We start from the raw sequence: 16,236 nt of genomic DNA on the forward strand, positions 1-16,236 counted from the left end.
CACCCCCCCCCCCACCCACCCCCTTCTTCCCACCCAGGCCTATCAAAACATCCGTCTGATCATCTATTTGTGTGATAGAAGATGTCTGTTCTTCCTTCCTTCCTAGGTTGTTTTCATGGCACACCAATTGTTGTTGGGTTATGAACAACAAGTACAAAAATAAAAACAAATAAAATGCCCAGACCTTAACTCTCACCTCTCACCCTCTTGTCTTCTCTTCTTCTTCTCGTCTTGTTATTTACCCTAAATACATAAGCATAGTATCATATCCACTGTCTGCAACACAACCCCAACTCACCATACACTTTCTGCTCCTCTTCTTCTCCTTCTTCTTCTTCGTCTTCTTCTCTGTTTGTATTACAGATTTAATATTTGGTTAATGGATTCTGTGGTTTCTGAGATGAGATGGTGAAAGTTTGTTAGGAGGATATATATATGGCGGGTGAAGAAGGTGAAGGGAAAGGAAGGTCGTCATCCATGGTGACAAATACGGGGTATTGGTACAGCGATGCCGCGATAAATACTCAGATTCAGAGTGGTCATATGGCGAGTCAACTCCAAGGGTTTGAGCCCAACCCGGAGATCTACAATTTGAGTAGTGGGATGGAGATGATGGGAGGGTTTCCCATCAAGAATCTGCAGGCCCAGAGTGACATGTGGAAGCAGGCCGCTGGTTTTGGCGGTGGTGGTGGTGGTAGTGGTCCTGTTCCATTATCCCATACTGGGAACATGGTGGTTGGCGGCGGGGGATGGGTGGTGGAAGCAAATAATAGTAATAGTAATAATAATAATAATGAAATGAAAGTGTCTATAACACAAAAAGGCCTTTCACTCTCTCTTAGCTCCACTAATCCTTCTGCTATTGGCTTCCACTCCTTTGATGATCTCAGGCTTGTGGCTGCTTCTTCTTCAAGCTCCAGGTTGAATAACAACAACAACAACAACACATGTATTCAACATGATGATGGGTTTCTGGGAAAACCAGAAAATCTGGGCCATCCATCCCAGGATTTGTTCTTCCAGATCAGAACCTCCAAGTATTTGGGCCCAGCGCAAGAGCTCTTGAAAGAGTTCTGTTGCGTTGAAACAACATCACAATCTGATGAACCAAAGAGAAAGCAGCCTCAGATGAGCAGCCAATGGCAGCAAGATGCTGCAGCTTCTTCAGAAAACCATTCTTTGGGTTCCCTTCACTTTCTGGAATTGCAGAAAACAAAATCAAAGCTCCTTCATCTGCTAGATGAGGTATACATACATATATATGCTCTCTTTAATTTGAATCTTTATTTCTCACCTGCATATTTAATGATTGAAACCCCTTAGCTTCATTTTTAATTTGTTAATTAAAAGGTTAAAAATATCAACTTCAATTCTTGGAAAGGAAAGGAAAGTATTACTGTTTCTGACATCATAAGTACAGTTAAAGTGAAGGCGTATGCTTTAACCTGTTAAGGAAAGAATTGAGTGGTGATTATTGGGTCATCAAGATAGACAACTAGACAAGACAATGGACATCAAATCTTAAACCAAATTAAACTATGTGGCCAATTACTTCCCATTAATGCCAATAGCTAAAGTTCAATTTTTTTTTTTTTTTTTTTTCTGGGGACCCTTTAACTATATGGTTTAATTTTATTTAAGTTTGTGAGTAAAAATTTCATTATATTCCCAAATTTTTGAGCGTATGTAGGTGGACAGGAGATACAAGCACTATCGTGATCAAATGACGGCGGTGGTATCATCGTTTGAGGCGGTGGCCGGTGACGGCGCTGCGACGGTGTATTCCGCCCTGGCTTCCCGGGTGATGTCACGGCACTTCAGGGGTTTGAGAGATGCGATTTTGGCTCAACTTAAAGCTGTCAAGAAGGCCATGTCCGAGAAGGAGTCGTCGTCGGCGCCCGGAGCCACTAAGGGGGAGACGCCGAGGCTTAAAATGATTGATCAGACACTCCGGCAACAGAAGGCTATTCAGCAGCTCACTATGATGGATAGCCATCCATGGAGACCCCAACGTGGCCTGCCGGAGAGATCCGTTTCCGTTCTCCGGGCTTGGCTTTTCGAGCACTTTCTTCACCCGTAAACTTCTCTATCTCTCATCTCTTTTGTCATTTCACTCGATTCAGTAAATTATGCCGAAAACCAGGATAAATGTTCATTTTTAATATACTGAATGTTCATTATTTCTGTACTGAATGTTCATTATTTGATATACTGAACCTTCAAAAATAAACTTTCGGTATATTAAAAATGTACCTATATTGTCCGTGGTATAATGATTGTTACACATATAAGTTGTACAAACTAACTAACTAGAATTTTGACTCTGGGAATTCAGTAAGTCAAAAGTCTTTTTAAAGTTTAAACCAAACCTAAAATGCCCCATCCACTTGCTGTTTTAGTACTTGTGATGTTTTCAAATGTTTGCCTCAGTCTTTTGTTTTGTTGGTTGGTTAAAAGCTACCAATTACTTGTTTGTTCATTATAATACTACACCGAATTATCTACAAAGTAAACAAAGATGAAAGGGACACTTATAAGGTATTGCGGTTCCATGTTTAAGATTATGAGGTATATATTGAGGTTCCATGTTTAAGATTCTTTAATTTATTGTCATTTTTGTTTCATAAGTAGTACAGTTGTGTTTAACAAGGTTGGAGTGAAGGAAAAGAATTAAGATCAGATTCCAATTAAAATGGTTTTGTTTTAATGAAATCTTTGGTGCAGGTACCCAAGTGATGTGGATAAACACATTTTGGCACGCCAAACAGGTCTTTCAAGAAGTCAGGCAAGTCCCTTTCTCAACCAAGACTTGTTTAAGTCCACCATTATTGAATAAATTTTTATTATTAAAACCTGCACAGACAACTTAGTTAGTTTATGCATAGGTAGTAGATTGTGGGTAAGTACATAAGACTAGATCCGAATAATCATAGTGTACATGAACTCCACTATCTTATCCTGTTGGGTTTGGGTGTGGGACTGAAAGTGAGGGAATTTCGTTTTTTGTGAGCCAGATTTGTAATATTAGAAAATTTTTCCCATGTAGGGTGCAACTAGATGCCACTAGAACATAAGGTCTTCTTTGGCATATAATCTGAATTTGATTAATTAGATATATACAAACTTGTGTAGGTGTCTAATTGGTTCATCAATGCAAGGGTGAGGCTATGGAAACCCATGGTGGAGGAGATGTACCTTGAAGAAGTGAAGGAACAAGACAACAACATTCTAGGATCCTCCGAGGGAGCAAGAGCCGCCGCCGTTGATGGGCGGGAACGGCTAGACAAAAAACCCAACATCGTACGTCTAGATTCCGAGTGCATCTCTTCTCTCATTAACATCCCCGGAAAGGGCGGCGACCACCACCAGTTTGGAGCCGTGGAACTGGACTTCTCGCCGTACACCGACGCCGGCGCCGTCGGGTACCGGCCGGGCGAAAGGAAAACCGGCGGCGGCGTGTCGTTAACGCTGGGGCTACAGCAACATGGGGGAAGCGGAGGAATAGGGTTAGGATTTTCGCCGGCGTCTCATCAGAATTCACTGTTTTACCCTAGAGATCAAATCGGAGATTGCCCGCCGGTCCAATATTCACTGTTGGACGGTGAAGCTCAGAACTTGCCTTACCGGAACTTGATGGGTTCGCAGCTACTTCACGATCTGGCTGGCTAAGAACATTCAACAATCATATCTCTCCCATTATCAAATCAAAACACATTCTATTCTATGATTTTACCAGCCTATATATACTATCAGCATTGAGCTAAACAATTTCTTTTAATTCCCTTAGAGTATAAGGTTGTTGAGGTTAATTACTGGTCAAGTAAAATTTCTAAAAGTTGGCTTTCTGTTAATGCCCATTGTTAAACTTTTCTAGCCTATTAGCTTTCATTTGTGGTGTATAGTTTTATAATATTCCAACTAGTTTGATCTATATATGGCTAGTAATTAATTTTGAATTCTTTCCTCTTTTGGAACTGTAGGAACTGTAGTAAAATATCTCTCAATATCTAACTATTGGCCGGTAAAGAACTTAAATAGTAATTTTTGCTGTAAGTGATAAGCTATTGATCTTAATACTAACTATCACCTTGCAATGTCCGATCTTGCATTTACAAAGTTATTAAGTGATACTTTACTTAAAAGCAAATTGAACTCTTTTTAAGATCTATCATATAATTTTTTTTTGTTTAACGAGATCTATACATATTGATATTACTTTGGTGTGGAAAAGGGGGTATTAATTAGTAGTCCATATAAGAGAATGGAGATAGAGAGGTAGAGATTCTTAATTTGGCGATGACAGCAGAAGCTAACTGTCTTGAGTGGTTTGTGGTTGTGATTAAGATAAGAATATCCAACGTTGTATAGGCACATATGAAGATTTTTATTAATGCTTTGGCATGAGGACAATTTAATATTGGTTGTATAATCTGTTAGGCTTTCAATTTTAGGAGGCGTCGGACTTTTCATATTTAAGAAAAATGTCGTGTACATCGATCACTCCAATTATAAATTTTACGTAGTGGTCCTTGATTCCCTTCACAATATACACCATGTTTTTCTTGCCCAACAATATTCACCAGGATTTTTATTTTCCCATAAAATTTGGGATTCTTTTGCTACCACTTCCCCAGGATTGTAGATTTGTTGGGGAAAAGGTGATTTTATAAGTATATATAGGTATGCCTAGCTGAAAAGTAGTTGAAAGTTGAAGAGTAATTGAAAGTTAAAAAGTTATAAGTTCGAAACTGAAAATGTTTTAAACTAAAAAGTTGTTAAGCTCGATCACTCCAATTAAAATGTTTGGTAAAATTAGTTTTTTGATAAATTGATAAATGTAAAAAGACTAAAAATGGCATTTCCATACAATTTAAATAGTTTTAAATTTAAATATGTTTGTTTATATATTAAAATATAAAATAATGAAATCAATATATTTTAATAAAATATAAAATAAGAACATATATTTGAAAATATATAAAGTAAAATAAAATGTTTATAATTCATAAGATTAGTTGATACAAAAATTAATGTTCAAAACATAAATGTCAAATTGAAATTACAACCAAACATATTGAAGATAAAATGCCAAAAGAGTTTTAATTGGGAGGGAGAGGTAAATGACGTCATTTATTTAAAATAATAAGGATAAAGATGAAAAAAAGTTAAAAAGCTACCAGCTTATTTTTGAAAAGTTACCTAAAGTAGCTTTTCAAAATAAGCTCTTATTTTAAACTACTAGTTTATTTTGAGAACATTACCAAATAAAGCTTATAGCTTATTAGTAGCTTAAAATAAGTTATAAACTCCTAAATAAGCTCTGCGGAACACAACCATAGAGTTATAGGTGACTAAAGTATTCTGCCACCCTGGGAGAATCGGCTTTTGCTATATATGCCATTGAAGGTTTAACATTCTGCTATCAAAGTAAGGTTTAAACTTTAAAGGGTCACTTCTGGATAAATTTGAAATAATTTTTTAATAGAATATTATAATAGGATGAAGCTAGTTGGTTGGGTTGTAAAAGGAAAATACTATCATCTTCTCTACCTTGAACTTTTACTTTCACGCTTAAAATTTTGATATAGATAATTTTATAGAGGTTCACATGAAGAAAATAACTTATCAGCGCCTGTTACATCAAAGAATAAATTTGAAGAAATAAGATTTGGTAATACATGTAATAGAACTCATTGTATAATGCCATCAGCAATAAATGTGACAGTGGCCGGACAGGGATATGATTAATTCCATGGACAAAGCCAATAAGAGAGTTTAGGAGGGGTAGGATCATAGGAACAAGAATGAGTACATATGTTTGGTAGCAAGTGGGCGGGATTAAAGATCCCAAGTTCTACTCTTACTTTTACTCTCACTTAAAAGGTTTGATTTTAACATTATAAAAATAATTTATCTATCTCTTGTTATATTAGGAAATAAAAGTTACTGAGTAGAAATTGAGAGTTTATGTACATAATGGAATTCCTTCTACATACTACAACGTTCTATAACATAAAAATAAAAAATGAAAAAATGCATATATCCTAGGAAGCTATGCCCACAAGGCCATGACAGACATGCCTCCAGCACCCAACAACACAGCAACATAAGCCCATGTCTGCAGTTTCATGTTCTTCTGCAGTTTATTCCCCATGAAATCCGACGCTAAGAGATCCACCAGAGCCATATAATTCAACAACCCAGCAGAACAAGCATTCAACAATCCTACCACAATCAGTGCGGTCGGGCTGTTGTCGCTGTAAACATTCGACAGTCCGATCCCCAGCACAATTCCAAACGGCGTCGTCGCTGAGAAGAAGAATGCCATAATTGCTCTCGTTGCTATTCCATATTCCGCCTAAATTAAATTTACGTAATCATGCATGCATGCAAATTAAATGCAGGGTTAATTGAACTTATGATAAACTAAAAAATAAAATAAAATAAAATAAAGTTTATGTTTAATTACTTGTAAAATGCAGCCTCCAAGACCCATTCCTTCAAAGAGTTGATGGAAGCATAGTGCTGCCACTAATGGCCTTATCGTGCATGGATTCTCAGATGCTCCCAACGACAGTCCAATCACAACCGAGTGTACAATAATTCCCATCTCCAAAACCTGCATTATATATATTAATTATCAAAATTAATGATTTCACAAATTAAATTAATGAATGTCATAATTATATTTTACTCCTTCTCTTTAGTATATTTTTAATGTAACTTCAATAAAACCCACAGAACTAGACACATAAAATGGAAGCTTACCTGAGCTACTACACGATAGCGAAGCAATTGGGTGGGGCCGCTTCCATCAACGGGGGCTGCATGATGAGAATCTTGCTGTTGTGACACCGTTTCACGGGCCGGACAGTCCAACTTATGCTTCTTATAAAAACTCATGGCGAATGAATCCACCATCAACGTTAGAACAGCCGAAAGCATGGCGACGAACGTTGTGAAGGGGAATTTCTTCCAGGGCTTTTCCGGCAAGCACGCGGACCTAAGACAGTTGAAGGAGTCGGGCATGACGTGCATGTACCCCGTGGCGAGGATCACCCCGGAGGCAAAGGCTTTAATCAACACGAACAAATCCGTGTCGGGTTTAACGGCGGGGATTATCTTCGAAAACATCGGCGTGCAAACGCCTACCATGCTGCTCACTAGAATGGCAGCAATGGCTATGATTTTAAGCTTCAACGCCGCCGCCTTGTTCCGACATCCTCGGCCGGTGTCGGAACCGCATTGCGGCGGCGGCGGGGAAGTATTGGGATTGTTGGTCTCGGTTGCACCTAATGCTAGCGATGCAAATGAGAGGGCAATGATGATTACGGAAATGATGAATAAGAATTTGGGGAAAACCGCCATTGATATGATGCAATTAAAGACACATAAATGAGTGATTATCTTAGCTACCTGGATTAGTATTTAGGTGTTAGCAAATTTATAGATTACAATTTACAAATGGTAGTGAATGATACGAAGAAAAAGGAGAAGTTCTGCAACAAATCGGACTAGTTTTGGGACTCTGGTTTGGAGTGTGCAGGCTTGTGTGGAATTCATTTCGTCACCAAAGTGACGCATGCCCAGAAAGCACTTTGACAAATTCATTCATTATTGCTAATCCACCTCATTTCACATTTTGGCATAACAGTTTTTTTTTTTTTTAATAATTGATGTGAATAAATATATGTGGACATTTCTATATGTAATATACTATGATATAAATTTTCATCATTTGTACTATTATAGTTATACACTATAAAATTAACACAAGTTTAATTTCGGGTGAATTGTAGACCTTATATATATATAAAATATTTTAAAATATTTTTGGTTTAAATAGAATAAATGAGATTCTAATTCCATGAAAATGAGGGAATTGCAATTCCCTCCAACCAAATGGGTTCTATGCGGTTGGCATTCTCCGGTGCGGTTACTTTAGGTGCATGGTTTGTGTGCTTAAGGTGCGTCAATGGTGAAACTTAAGGTGAGTGAACCTAAAGCTTAAAGTGCGTGATTTTACTTCTTAAGGTACGTGATTTGTATGCTTAAGGTGCGTGAGTTGTTGAAACTTAAGGTGCATCATTTTAAAACCTTCGGTGCGTGGTTTGTGTACTTGAGGTGTATCGGCCTAAAGCTTTAGGTGCGCGTGGTGTGTGTTTTTAAGATGTTTTGCTTGTGTGCTTAAGGTGCGTGATTTGGGTACTTAAGGTGCGCCATTGTAATTAGGGATGTCAATCGGGCCAGCCCTGTCGGGTTGTCGGGCTTATCGGGTTCGGGTTGTCGGTTAATTATTATTTTAATCTCGGATTCGGGTTAGCCCTAACCCTAACCTTCGGGTTGTCGGGCTTATCGGGCAGGTTAGACTATTTGAACTAAAATCGAAGATGAATACCTACATTCGATTAAACGGGTCAAGTCATCAACCGGATTCGTTAGAACGGGTCAACCGGATGAGCATTTAGCACATTAAAATTTAACAAATGCAATTACAACGGTTTGATTTCGATTCAAATTTAATTCGGTTTTGTGTTCGGTTCGGTTTAAGACCCCCAAATTTTAACATTTCCTAGGCGACAAGACAGTTAAGGGGTGGCGCGACTTAACGGGGCATCGTAATAACTATGCATGAAACATCACATAACTCAAATCCAAAATCTAATATCTAAATATTAAAATACCAACATAACATATTAACAATTTATAGGTGGGTTCATCTTTAGTATTTTTTTTTAATCACTAGGTACATTTTTAAATAAAATTTTAATAAATATATATTATATATAATAAATAAATAAATAAATAAATAAATAAATAAATATATATATATATATATATATATATATATATATATATATATATATATATATNATATATATATATATATATATATATATATATATATATATATATATATATATCCAAACTGGAAATTCATTCCAGTGAGTTCACTGGAAAGAATTTCCAGTTTGGATTTATATATATATAATTTATAATATATATATATATATAATTTATAATATGTATATATTTATTTATTTATTATATGTAATATATATTTATATTTATATATTTATTAAAATTTTATTTAAAATGTACCTAGTGTTAAAAAGAATACTAAAGATAAACTCACCTATAAATATTAAGTATGTTATGTTTCACATCACTTCTATAATAAATAATATTTTTTAATTGTTCGGGCTATCGGGCTAGCCCATTTAATTTCGGGCTAGCCCTATTGGGCCATCGGGCTAATCGGTTTCGGGCTCATCGGGCTAATTTTTTTATCGGGCTAACCCGTTCGGGCTATAGCCCTGTCGGTTTCGGGCTAGCCCATCGGGTTTGGGCCAGATCGACATCCCTTTGGTGGATCTGGTTTAATTTGGTGGATCTTTCACCTTTAGGCTTTTGCTTGACTTTCTCAGAAGATTCTCCGATCCATTATTAGAATGCTCCAAAGCTTGCTTGCTAGGTGGTTGGCGACATGCATTGGTCTGCTGAAAAGAGAGTCCATTTTATTGTTTCATTGATAGCAGAAAAGACTTACTCTAAAGGGGTGAACAAGCAACGGCTTTCGCGCTGGTTTCGATTTTTTTTTTCTACATTTTTATTGAGAAATGCTATATTATAGCCAATCAACAATGTAAATAATTATCAACTTATATATCTTGTCAAAAAAAAAATTTTAATTGATATTTTTAACACAATTATGATTCTTTACAAAGTATTTAGGTAATATATGTTCTATATGAGTGTTTTTTCATAAACATATAAATGTCTGTCTGCCACAAAAATAAATATTGAATGATTTATTATTTATTTATTTTTATTTTTTATCGTTGTCGCCATTGTTGTTACAGTCTAAAAGTGAACTTAATCTTAGATTTAACTACCCAAACACGACAATTCTGAACTTCATAATGTTTTATTTGATTCATGCGAGTTTAAAATTTATTTTTTTAAAAATAAATAAAATCAAATCTGGAACATGAAAAGTTGTTTCAGCTTGCAGATGCTGCATGTAGCATTGGTTGCGATTAGGATGCTGCATTGAGCCAACGTATTCTGTAAAGTCGCAACAAAAGATAATGAAATTATCGTCAGTCCTGCATAGATCAGAGGTCACGTGAAAGGCAGGCTTAAGTATTGCCTGTTTTTGCATGGATTAATATATATATGATGGGCCCAACAAAAGCCCAATAGTTGAAAGAAGTGGGACCATTTCATGCCCAATTATTATTGCGTGAACCACGGTACAAAAATACATAAAATATATTAATTTTTTTTTTGAAGAAAAAGTACATTATTATAACTTATAAAATACATTATTCTAAGAAATAAAGTACATTCTTCTAAATCATAAAATATCTTCTTACCTTATAAATTTCATTATTCTAAACACATAAAGTACATTATACATTATTCTAACTCATAAAATACATTATTCTAACACATAATATACATTATTCGAATTCATAAAATGCATTATCGTACTTCAGAAATTTCATTATTCTAACATATATGAAATACATTATTCTAACGCATAAAGTACATTATTCTAACACACAAAGTACATTATTATAACTAATAAGATACATTATTTTACCCCAGAATGTTCATTATTCTAACACGTACGCAGGACAAGAAATTTTTCTTTTAATATCAAAATAACGTCGTTTTGGATCGTGGTCCACACAATAATTAATTTGCCTTTCTTGCATATAAAAGTAAAATTTCATCGCTCCCAACGCCTCCATGTCTTGACCTACAGGATAGTGGGGTGTTAAATCACGGTGATTTAGAAACCTATCATATGAGATTATCAGTGTTTAGTGTGCACAAGAAACTCACCAAATGTGGTGTATTTCCCACACTGAAGTGAGACTGAGACCATTTCTTGATTGTAAAATGATTTTATGAATAGAATCTTAAACAAGTTAAATCACAAGTAACCATCACATGCATATCCCTACAACCGTAGTTGTTAATTGAATCTATGGATTATATAGAAGCATATATGGAGAGAGAGAGAAAGAGAGCATACAAATTTATATTTTTAAAGTACAGGAAGAAATTAAACTTTATGATATAACCAAACAAAGTTTCTGCACAGCATAATACATATACACCACCTTACATCTGATACCAGAAGCAGCACATCATTATGGAGCTCAAGACACCAAAAGAATGCAGAGAGATATTTGAGAGTTTCTTGCAGAAGATTCAACACACTCTCATAAATGATGTTTTACATCTCAGATTTCATGGCAGCATGTGCATAATCCGGAAGGAGAGGAGGGTTCAAAAAGAATACAGAATCCTACATTGCTGCTAAACTGCACTAATCATCACATCATATATATATATATAACATTTCTACATAAATAAATTCTCACCCTGGCGACGAGGGATTAGCTTGGCAATACCCAAGAAAATTTCCGTGGAGAGGCTTAGCAAACAAACGATGGGAACCAGCGGGGAGAAGGCGGTTCAAGAACAGGGGAAGGGGCCGGGGCTCGTACCATTTTTGTCACCATCAGGTTTCGCTGACCTCGCCTTCCCTACATTGCCCGACGTTCACCACCATACTTTTCTGGTCTGAATTTAAGACCCTGCAACAGTTTCTCCTTGGAGACTGCTGAAAAGCAACATAGGAGAAAGAAAAATTAGGTGATATATAGTACAAGAAATGTTGCCCTTGTTGAGCATAAATATAATATAAACATAAATGTACAATCCAACTATCAGCTTAGGCTTTTAGTTGAGATGGAGCACATGCTTCAATTTGGTATCAGAGCCATGCTAAAGGTCATGGTTATTAATGAGCTATTGATTAGCTGTCTTAATGATTGCAGTATGGGGAGCAAGACGGGTTCATACCCTTTGCTCAGAAGAGATCCCATCCCGTCCCTTCCCTTCCCATCCCGTGTGGTTCAGAATATTTAATCTAGAGCAAAAGCAATTAATAGTATTACCCCTCCCAAGAACAACATCAAATGACTCCAATCTGTTCTGCAGAGTGAATTTTTTGTTTTTAGGTACTAAAAATGGGGGTGGGATGCAACGAGGAGACTTCCTAGCCCGCACATTATAAATGAAACATCTATAGTGGTAAGATCAAATTGGCATATTTAGAAGGGAAATTAATGAATGAAAGGCAAGAGACTTACCCTATCCCATAAATGCGGGTCAGGCTTCTTATACACCTCGATTCTCTCGAGTTCTTCAGGATTTGGCATCTTCCATTTGCAAAAAGGACGGGGAAGCGGATGGTGAATATACTTGCTCACTGTTTCGTTAGCAAAAGCATCCATTTCTGCACTCGAGAAATAGAAAACAAACGACTTCTGGCAATGGTTCCTCATGACAGGCCTCGTGTTGAAAGCATAGGCTGTATAATCCGCTCTCCTGTACCAATTCAAGAAAGTCCTCGACGGCATTTCTATTTCGCGCGGGGATAACACTCCACGAAAAATTTGGACTGCAAAGCCCCAAGAGACCGAAACTGTCCAGCTCTTAGCCTTGTCATAGCAAATCGATTGTTGAATTAAACCAGCTGAGTCGAGCTTCATTGGAAGCATGAGACGTTGCAGAGCTTCCAGTCGAGTAACATTGGGAAACATCGGTTCTACCACATCAAGATGGTGTAAAGAAACCAATGGCGCCACCGGATGTGCCGATAGCAGCCCAAATAAGTTCCCGTATACATCAAACTGAATCGCCAATCCAACAACAAACAACATTAGAATTCAGCAATAACAAACAACTCAGGATATGATGCTTATTAGACCATTAACCATGCTCATAGAAATCCCCCCGCATGACTCAACACCAAAATGCAGGTATAAAAACAACCAATTGGGCAATAAACCGAAATCCACACTTTACTTTCAAAACATAGTTGCAGACCTCCACACAGATTAAACAAAACACATAGTAACTAGAGGACATTATGAGCTATTCATGACACTAAGAGGCTCTTCCATGATTGACACAGTTGCATAAAGTTAAAAACATTGCAGGTACAGTTCATATGTACTATTGAAGCAGTAGTTAAACACAAACAACCAGAGCTGAATGGTGAACCGACACTACACTAGCTGCATTAATCACAACCTCACCCCGGCCCCCCACACACCAGGCCCAGATTTGTGGAGATAGTAAATCATGGTGACCCGCAGCAATTAATCACAATCTCACCCCGGGCCCCACACACCCCGACCAGGATTTGTGAAGGTGGTAAATCATAGTAGCTCACCCCGGCCCCACACACCCCGGCCAGGATTTGTGGAGGTGGTAAATCATAGTGGCTCACTCCCGCCCCACACACCCTAGCCAGGATTTGTGGAGGTGGTAAATCATAGTGGGTGAGCGGCCCATCAGGTGGCAATACCAGTGCCAAGAACCCACCATATTAGGTATAACTATGGCACTGAAGCTGACAAGACTCGATCTGCATCGAGTTATCGATATGGGCATGTCTCATTCATAACTATTTCCACAAAGGCAGTTCCTTAAACTAAACAAATATCCTAATCCAGTGTCGGCAAGCATGATTAGCAAAAACAGGAAACTCACTAACTCACCTGGTGGAAACCGACTTCTTTGGTGAGTGGAATGCCGAGTTCGGCCATACAAGCCTGCATTCGATCATCAGACCCATAAAGCCCAGGGTATCTCTGAATACATCTATCTTGCATTTTCTCCAGAGCCTTAGCTAAAGGGTAGCTAATAGCAAACCCCCCACCCCCATAAGCCATACTATAAGAAAAGTAAATATTCTGCAAATGGCTCTCGCTCAAACTCCCGATATAATAGAACTGATTATGATCGTACTTATTGAGAACTCTGACCAAATTATCGGTTATAAAAACGGTGTCGTCGTCCCCCATCACGAACCACCGCACATTCTCCATCCCCAGCCGGAGGGTCTCCGACACGATCCTTGAAATCCGGAGGGCGGAGCGGTGGCCCTGCTTGTTGTTGTAGGGGAAATGGGAGGTGTTGCCGGAGATTCTCAGCTCCGGGAGGGACGAGTTTTCTCCGGCCGACGTGTTCACCGGTTTGTCCAGCCACACTACCCCTCTCATTCCCTCCTCCGGCCTCCACCATAGCTTTATGTAATTCTTCCGCGAGTCCCACAGCTTCGCCGACGCCCCAATGCCGAAAACCACATGCTCCAGACCCGTTTTCTCGGGTTCTCGAATCCGGGTCGCTTCTTCTCCCATTGCTAATCCCGCCGGAGTCGCAGTGGAGTTGATTTGTGAAAAGTGGCCGTGGCGTTGGACGACGAAAACGTCGTCGTTGCAGGTGCCGGAGGCGGAGAGGAGCTTTAAAGTGTAGACTACGTAGGTGACGGAGGCGAAGAGGACGAGCCAGACCATGAATTTGGGGAAGACGCGATTTTGCGAGGTGGCGACGACAGAGAGAGGCGCGGCGGAGGCGCTTCTCATCTGATCCCAAACTGAATCTTTCTGGGTCACTTTCATGCTCATTCAACCGGTGGGGCTGTAAAAAATTTCGACTTTTAGCTAAAAACAGTTTTTATGTTTTTTTCCGGAAAACAGAACAGTATGCTATATAATGCTAGGATTTTCTGGGCAAAAATCTAATCTTTACAGCTCCTTTAGCTGTCATACTTTTGGATTAGTTAGATCTAGAGGAATTGGGTTTCACAAAAGCTTGAAGAAGATTGAAGAATCAGAGCGGATTGAAGAAGAGAGCAAATGTTATCACAGAAAAGGAAAGAATAGGGTAGGAACAGCATGCATTGTGCATTTGCTTAGCTTCACTGTTCAGGACAAGAAGAAGAACAAGAAGAAGAAACATGCTTTCCTTTCCTGAAAGCTTAGCTTGCACACACAACACAAGATAAGGAGGGTTCAGGAGAGCCTACAACCTTGCAGAGTGGCAGAGGACCTTTATACCTATACGCAATTCTAACATTTGGAGCAAAATTTTTTTTTTTTTCTTTCCAAAACTTATGTTAATAATAATGACATTTGAGATACCTGACACAGTAAAACTTTACTATTTCGTTCTACTCTTTCACTCCATTCAGTAAGTTTCGTATGAAACTGTTTCTTATACCCAGTTTTAAAACATAATTCTTGAATAATCCTAAATTGCTTTTGTAAATGTTAAACATTTTACAAAATATAAACTTTTTCTTCTTTAATCAGTAGAAAACTTCAACTTATTTATACAGTTAAGTTAGTCGCATCTTATATACATGCACACAAAAGTTTTTTTTTTTTTTTAAATTATGATCTGACAGAAGCAATTTAATGTTTAATGTAACGGAGTGGCATGAGCACAGTCGTACAGTCCAAGCGTCGTAAGCTTGTAGAAACAGAGGGGTGGCGTTAACATAAGTGTATATATGGTCAATAATGGTCCCAAAGGTGGAAGGTTAAGAGCTGCAGATTTAGAGATGCCAAGATGGTGACGCGTGGTATGATCAAGGTAGCGGTGAGGTGGCGTTTGGTTTCACTCTCTGCCATGAAACGCGCCCATCTCAGCTCGCTAAATCAGGCATCGGGTGAATCCGGCTATACGCTAGGTGTCACAAGTTTAGCTATTAAGAATCCATATCAGAGTCATTGTTATTATTTAATTGAAATTCTTAGAATACTATTATGCGTTTTGATTACCTTATTAATTACAAAACTCATTCCCTAATAAAATAAAAGTTTCATTTTCATTATTCATTCGTTACTCCAATTATTAATAATCATTCTTGTTCCAGCCTACTACCAAACATGCAAAATGCTTTCACCAAAACTCATTACCATTACTAAATATTTGATACTCATTCCGATTCTGATTTTGATTTTCATGTGCGTACCAAACACACCATGATTTTCATGTGTAACTCAATATTACTAACAAGATTATTATTTTTACCTCATGATATTCATCTTATGTAATAATAAAATTATTTATATTTATTAGTTACTTATAAATTATAAATTAGTTGATCTCACAATACATTAAGAAATAAATATTTTTTAATTAACTACAAAAAGAATTAATCAAATATTATCATATTTATGAGTTCAACACTAGGATGTAAAATCACCGCATAATAATTAAATATAAGTTCAATATATATGATGTAAATTTTAAATGAATTATATATAATCGTGATTGTGAAATCTTTTTAAAATGTAAATATATGATATCACCCTTAATATTTCAATGATGAAAGGGAAGTGTAATCTCTAGTACCAT

At 37.4% G+C, this 16,236-nt stretch overlaps 3 protein-coding genes across 5 annotated transcripts; 1 reads left to right on the plus strand and 2 right to left on the minus strand.

Annotated features, from left to right (window-relative positions):
* The first annotated feature begins 57 nt into the window (after positions 1-57).
* Positions 58-3,931, plus strand: LOC116032826 (homeobox protein BEL1 homolog). Its single transcript, XM_031275546.1, has 4 exons — positions 58-1,245; positions 1,691-2,076; positions 2,725-2,785; positions 3,133-3,931. Exons 1-4 carry the CDS (start codon positions 436-438, stop codon positions 3,667-3,669), a joined length of 1,794 nt encoding a protein of 597 aa, XP_031131406.1. The 5' UTR covers positions 58-435; the 3' UTR covers positions 3,670-3,931.
* Positions 3,932-6,052: 2,121 nt separating this feature from the next.
* On the minus strand, positions 6,053-7,368 carry LOC116033308 (fe(2+) transport protein 2-like). The gene is made up of 3 exons (XM_031276060.1): positions 6,769-7,368; positions 6,470-6,619; positions 6,053-6,358 (listed from the first exon to the last, which is right to left on the minus strand). The coding sequence occupies exons 1-3, from the start codon at positions 7,366-7,368 to the stop codon at positions 6,053-6,055; spliced, it is 1,056 nt and encodes a 351-aa protein (XP_031131920.1).
* A 3,261-nt stretch (positions 7,369-10,629) lies between these two features.
* On the minus strand, positions 10,630-14,896 carry LOC116031888. 3 transcript variants are annotated; one of them, XR_004100692.1, is made up of 4 exons: positions 13,590-14,896; positions 12,174-12,716; positions 11,400-11,641; positions 10,630-10,768 (listed from the first exon to the last, which is right to left on the minus strand). XR_004100692.1 is itself a non-coding variant. In XM_031274237.1 (3 exons), exons 1-3 carry the CDS (start codon positions 14,496-14,498, stop codon positions 11,540-11,542), a joined length of 1,551 nt encoding a protein of 516 aa, XP_031130097.1. In that variant the 5' UTR covers positions 14,499-14,896; the 3' UTR covers positions 11,028-11,539. The 3 variants fall into 3 exon arrangements, 2 of the variants coding, with proteins under 2 accessions (XP_031130097.1, XP_031130096.1); XM_031274237.1 differs by lacking the exon at positions 10,630-10,768 and having other exon boundaries at positions 11,028-11,638; XM_031274236.1 differs by lacking the exon at positions 10,630-10,768 and having other exon boundaries at positions 11,028-11,641.
* Between the last annotated feature and the right edge of the window lie 1,340 nt (positions 14,897-16,236).

The sequence above is a fragment of the Ipomoea triloba genome, chromosome 10, assembly GCF_003576645.1.
Source record: "Ipomoea triloba cultivar NCNSP0323 chromosome 10, ASM357664v1".
In the NCBI taxonomy this organism is placed as follows: Eukaryota; Viridiplantae; Streptophyta; class Magnoliopsida; order Solanales; family Convolvulaceae; genus Ipomoea; species Ipomoea triloba.